At 39.4% G+C, this 4,105-nt stretch overlaps 2 protein-coding genes across 3 annotated transcripts in view; one reads left to right on the top strand and one right to left on the bottom strand.

The window, feature by feature from the left end:
- Positions 1-13: 13 nt before the first annotated feature.
- LOC138027806 (SRA stem-loop-interacting RNA-binding protein, mitochondrial-like) overlaps positions 14-4,105 on the top strand; it is a 24,935-nt gene continuing 20,843 nt past the window's right edge. Inside the window, exons 1-4 of one of the 2 annotated variants that reach the window (XM_068875421.1) lie at positions 14-113; positions 1,884-1,942; positions 2,150-2,257; positions 2,569-4,105. The exon at positions 2,569-4,105 is cut by the window's right edge and continues 15 nt beyond it. In XM_068875421.1, the coding sequence (XP_068731522.1) occupies positions 20-113; positions 1,884-1,942; positions 2,150-2,257; positions 2,569-2,673 (366 nt within the window). In that variant the 5' untranslated portion in view covers positions 14-19 and the 3' untranslated portion in view covers positions 2,674-4,105. The remainder of the gene's footprint in view (positions 114-1,883; positions 1,943-2,149; positions 2,258-2,568) is intronic. The other variant, XM_068875422.1, reaches the window with a different exon arrangement.
- Positions 3,239-4,105, bottom strand: part of LOC138027802 (brevican core protein-like) — a 7,362-nt gene continuing 6,495 nt past the window's right edge. The window contains exon 4 of the mRNA XM_068875418.1: positions 3,239-3,639. Within this exon, the coding sequence (XP_068731519.1) occupies positions 3,239-3,639 (401 nt within the window). The remainder of the gene's footprint in view (positions 3,640-4,105) is intronic.

Raw genomic sequence — 4,105 nt, 5'->3', positions numbered from 1 at the left:
TTCGTCCCAGTCTCCTAGCATGAACACTTTACTCCCCAGTCTTCGTTTATCCAAGATGGCGGCTAGCCGACTTCAAATATTCGTTGCAAAACTTCCGTGGACAGTATGTTCTGGTATGAACGCCGATCCCTTTGTTGTTCTTTTGATTTTAATACCATTGTCTTTACTTAAATATTGGAATTAATTTGAATTGCTGACTCTGTGGACATGTGTTAATCTTCCACCCACATGGTGAACCATAAGCTTGTTATTTGCAGTTTTCTCGCTTTATTACGCAATCAAGAGCCATTTGTTTCCTAAACCATTCACTAAAAGTAGTGGCTTGACGGGCACCTTATCATGCCAACCTGCCAGCCAAATGAATTAGGTTTCTGATTAGTATGGACTCCCATGAAGAATAGGCCATTTTTCAGTTGTTTGCTCAGTGACCTAGCCTATGAATGGCTGCGAGGCTGCCGGTGACCTTGTATTGATACAGACCTCACTGCTTTTATCATGTAAATATTTTTGTTGTAATTCTAATAATAATTATTGTTAGTCTGCATTAAAGACGAATTGTCATGCGATTACATGGACTGTACTTTTTCACACACTGAGATTTTAACAGATTTTGAAGCACTAAAATTTATATTTTTCTATTATCAATGATTTTGAGTCCAAGAAATAAAAGCGAACACAAATATCATGCCATGTTTGTTCCTGTGACCAAAAAATTAATTCTTATTTTTCTTTGGATTTCAAAACTACCGTATGTTAACTAAACACTACGCAACCAAAGTATTAAGCCTTCATTTAAAAAAGACACCTGTTTTATTTAACTAGAATGTCAACGGGGATCCCCTGGGAGTCAATGGGTTAATGTTCCACTATTACTAACTTTAAGTTCTTGAGAGAGCTGGATCAAGGAGAAAATGACGTCGAAGGCTCACTAGTTTAAGAATGCAATATGTGTGTACATCACAGAATTGACATGCAGCAGGGAAGTATTGGGTTTCAGTCTTTTAAACTCACGTTATGCATATGCAATAAGCTGCATTCACACACTTAAATTTTAAGCTAGTGAGCCTTTGACGTCACTTTTCCCTGGATCCAACCCTCTGAGGTCCAATCGGTCAATTTTGAATGTGACTGACGGCAGACCGTGAAATTCAAAACTTACACTCAAAGTAAACAGCCTTTGGATAAAAATCAAAGCTCAAAATATTTCCATTCAGGTGTTAAGCAAACACACTTTCAAATTTTGAAGAAAAAAAGGAACTGATTTTTTTAATCATAGGGGCTCTTTAAGCAACTACCTAGAAATGAGCCATGAAGATGGACTTCAATCCTGGATTGTAGGGAAAATGGCTCATGCTTCCATTACACCATACGTCGAATTTTCCATGAATTCCCATCTTTAAAAATGTTTCTCTTCATTGTAGTTACTGTATTGGTTTCTTGACTGCTCTGTTTTGCTTTCTTGAGGAGATTGAATCACTATTATTTTGTGCACTGAGTGTTTAAAATTCTACATGCAACAGTAGCCACCATATTGTCGGCACCTCTCCAAACTTGAAAAGTTCAGGCTGAATCTTTCAAGTTTCGATCCAAAAACCATGTGCATGCGGACCCATGACAGCGTCCCTTTAACAGAAAGAAAAGCTCAAAGGTTTCTATCAAAGCAGGGTCACCGGCAGCCTCGCTTCCATTCTTAGGCCAGGTAACTTAGCTACAACTGCGAAATGGTCTATAGTCGTCTAGGAGAAGTGTTTTGCAAGTTATTTTTTGTTTTCAAATTAAACTTTACAGTCTGTCTTTGTGAGATTTTTCTGTAACTTGTTACATTCTTTTTTTCAGCCTCCTTGCTGACTGATTTATGTGTTTTTTTTTTTTTTCGTCATCAGACACTCTCAGAGAATACTTTCAACAGTTTGGCCCAGTATTAGGTTCAAGAGTTATTTTCGTGAGTATACTGTGACATGTAGTTGTAGCAAAACATAAAATGGGATGCCTGTGACATCCAGATTCCATGGTCTAATCAATCATTCACCAAAGAATGCAGACGTTTTTTCAGAAAATACTCAACATGGGCTTCCTGGCTCACATACTCTCCGAGCACATTGTAAAACTGTTGAAAACCCCATTTAATCATCATTTTTACTTTATATAGGACTATTACAGTGGAAGGTCAAAAAAATATGGATTTGTTGAATTTGAAAAACCCGAATCTCTGGACAAAGTTATGGCTGAAGCAAATCACTTTATTGATGGTACAAAGGTATGAAAAGGACATAGTTAATTTAAGAGCCTACTTCCCTTCTCGTAGGTCGTAGGTGTGTGCATAAGGACAGATACATGTATGTCTACGAATCCCCCTAATTAGATGCATGCAGATTTCAATAAAAAAGGAAAGGAAAGGAACTTTATTGAAGTGTCTAGTCATTCTACCCCTGGAGCAATAATTGGGGACACTGTAAACTAAACTTGAAGAAAGCGGAAAACCGGAGTACCCAGAGGCTCTAGTTGCATGTGTCTTGGATGTTTTGGACTTACACTAGTATAAATACCTCCTCCTCTTTTGTCTTTCAGGTTCATGTGCAGTCAAAGATTCATGACAAACAACAGACAAGGCGATTACCACTAGCAGATAATAGAAGCCAAACAGACTCAAATCGTGATTATTCAGAAGTGTAATGGAAATCGTCTGTATCATAACATTTCTTCCATGATATTCCTAAAAGATTGAGAGTTGCAGCAGTCGAAAATAACACCAACTTCAACTTGAAAGTATATGGACTGTTGTGAACAGTGGTGGAATTAGAGGATTGAGCGTCCTGTTGCTTGTCGTAAAGGCATGACAATTCTTGTATTCTAACTTATTTTTTCTCTTTTGTGAGTCGCTTAGATCAACCGTTGTGCTTTTTATAGTCTGGATTTTTTGCGTTGGTCATGTGGCTTTTTTCATCGTATTTATAGGGGAATACCCTTCGAGCAGAGTCCCTTGGATCTTCCTAGACAAGTCGGAAAGACGAAGGGACCTTTTCTTCTTCTTCCCGATTTATCTAGAAAGGTCAAAGGGCTTCTGCTTGCTATATGATGTGCTGCCCGCAGGGTAGAAGATTCAAGGAGTCCATTGTAATTGTCTTGCTTTAGTGATTATCCAGCCTTCTGTTCATCCACAGTCCTTTGTTTTCAATAATTTTTTTTTTCTGGTATCATGTTTTTGCTAACATGGTCGGGTAAATCAACTACGTCTCCCCTACGGGTGGAAATCCTTGCCACACACGTAACTTAAACTTCTGTTCCGGTCCAAATCATTCCATCCTGCATCACTCATCTCGGTGCAGTTTTCACTTGTGTATATCTGGTATACGTAACTTGGCTCTCCAGACTGCCAGTCAGTGAAAGAGACTTCAGAGCCATCCACCCATTCGAAGCTGAGGTCACTGGTGTACAAGTTGCTCAGTCCGATCCACACACCCGCCTTGTTTGCCACTGCGAACTGGTGTACAATATCATTTTCCTCAGAATTATGGATTGAGGCCAAAGTGCTGTTGATGCTGACGCACGATTGCTGAGCAGCGAGCCAGGATTTAGGTTCTGTGACCAGTTTGAAGCATGAATTTTGATAGCGAAGCCAGTCTTGAGTTGAGCAAAGTGCTGCGAAAAAAATATGGAAGGGACTAGATGATCCACAAGGATAAGCCACTTAATGTTTATAAAAACAAAAAAAAATCAAGAGATTTATTGATCGATGGTTACTCGGGGATACTCGGAAAAAATCCGAGTGCTCCATCGCAGGAGTCGAGCCTACGACCGTGACCTTAAGATTACTACAGCCGCGGACAAAATTGTTGAATTGAAACACTTTGCAATACCTTGCCCTCCCACAATGTTGTTTTGCCAAGTGGGCTCAGAAACTCCTGTGCAAACAACAAGTTGAGGGGAGAATCAGCCGCGAAAGGTTCAGATCTGTATCTTTGTGTACTGTTCCAAGGAATTTTGTCACAGACTGTGGTTCCGATGCTCTTAGTTTCTACTAATAGGTTCGGAGAGTTTGGGAGGGGTATCTTTATGTTGAGTATCCACGCATCGCTGAACATAAATACCCTGTAATTAAAAACCA

The sequence above is a fragment of the Montipora capricornis genome, chromosome 12, assembly GCF_036669925.1.
Source record: "Montipora capricornis isolate CH-2021 chromosome 12, ASM3666992v2, whole genome shotgun sequence".
Classification (NCBI taxonomy): domain Eukaryota; kingdom Metazoa; phylum Cnidaria; class Anthozoa; order Scleractinia; family Acroporidae; genus Montipora; species Montipora capricornis.
Note: the sequence above shows the minus strand (reverse complement) of the source record. Positions and strands in the feature narration are given on the sequence as shown.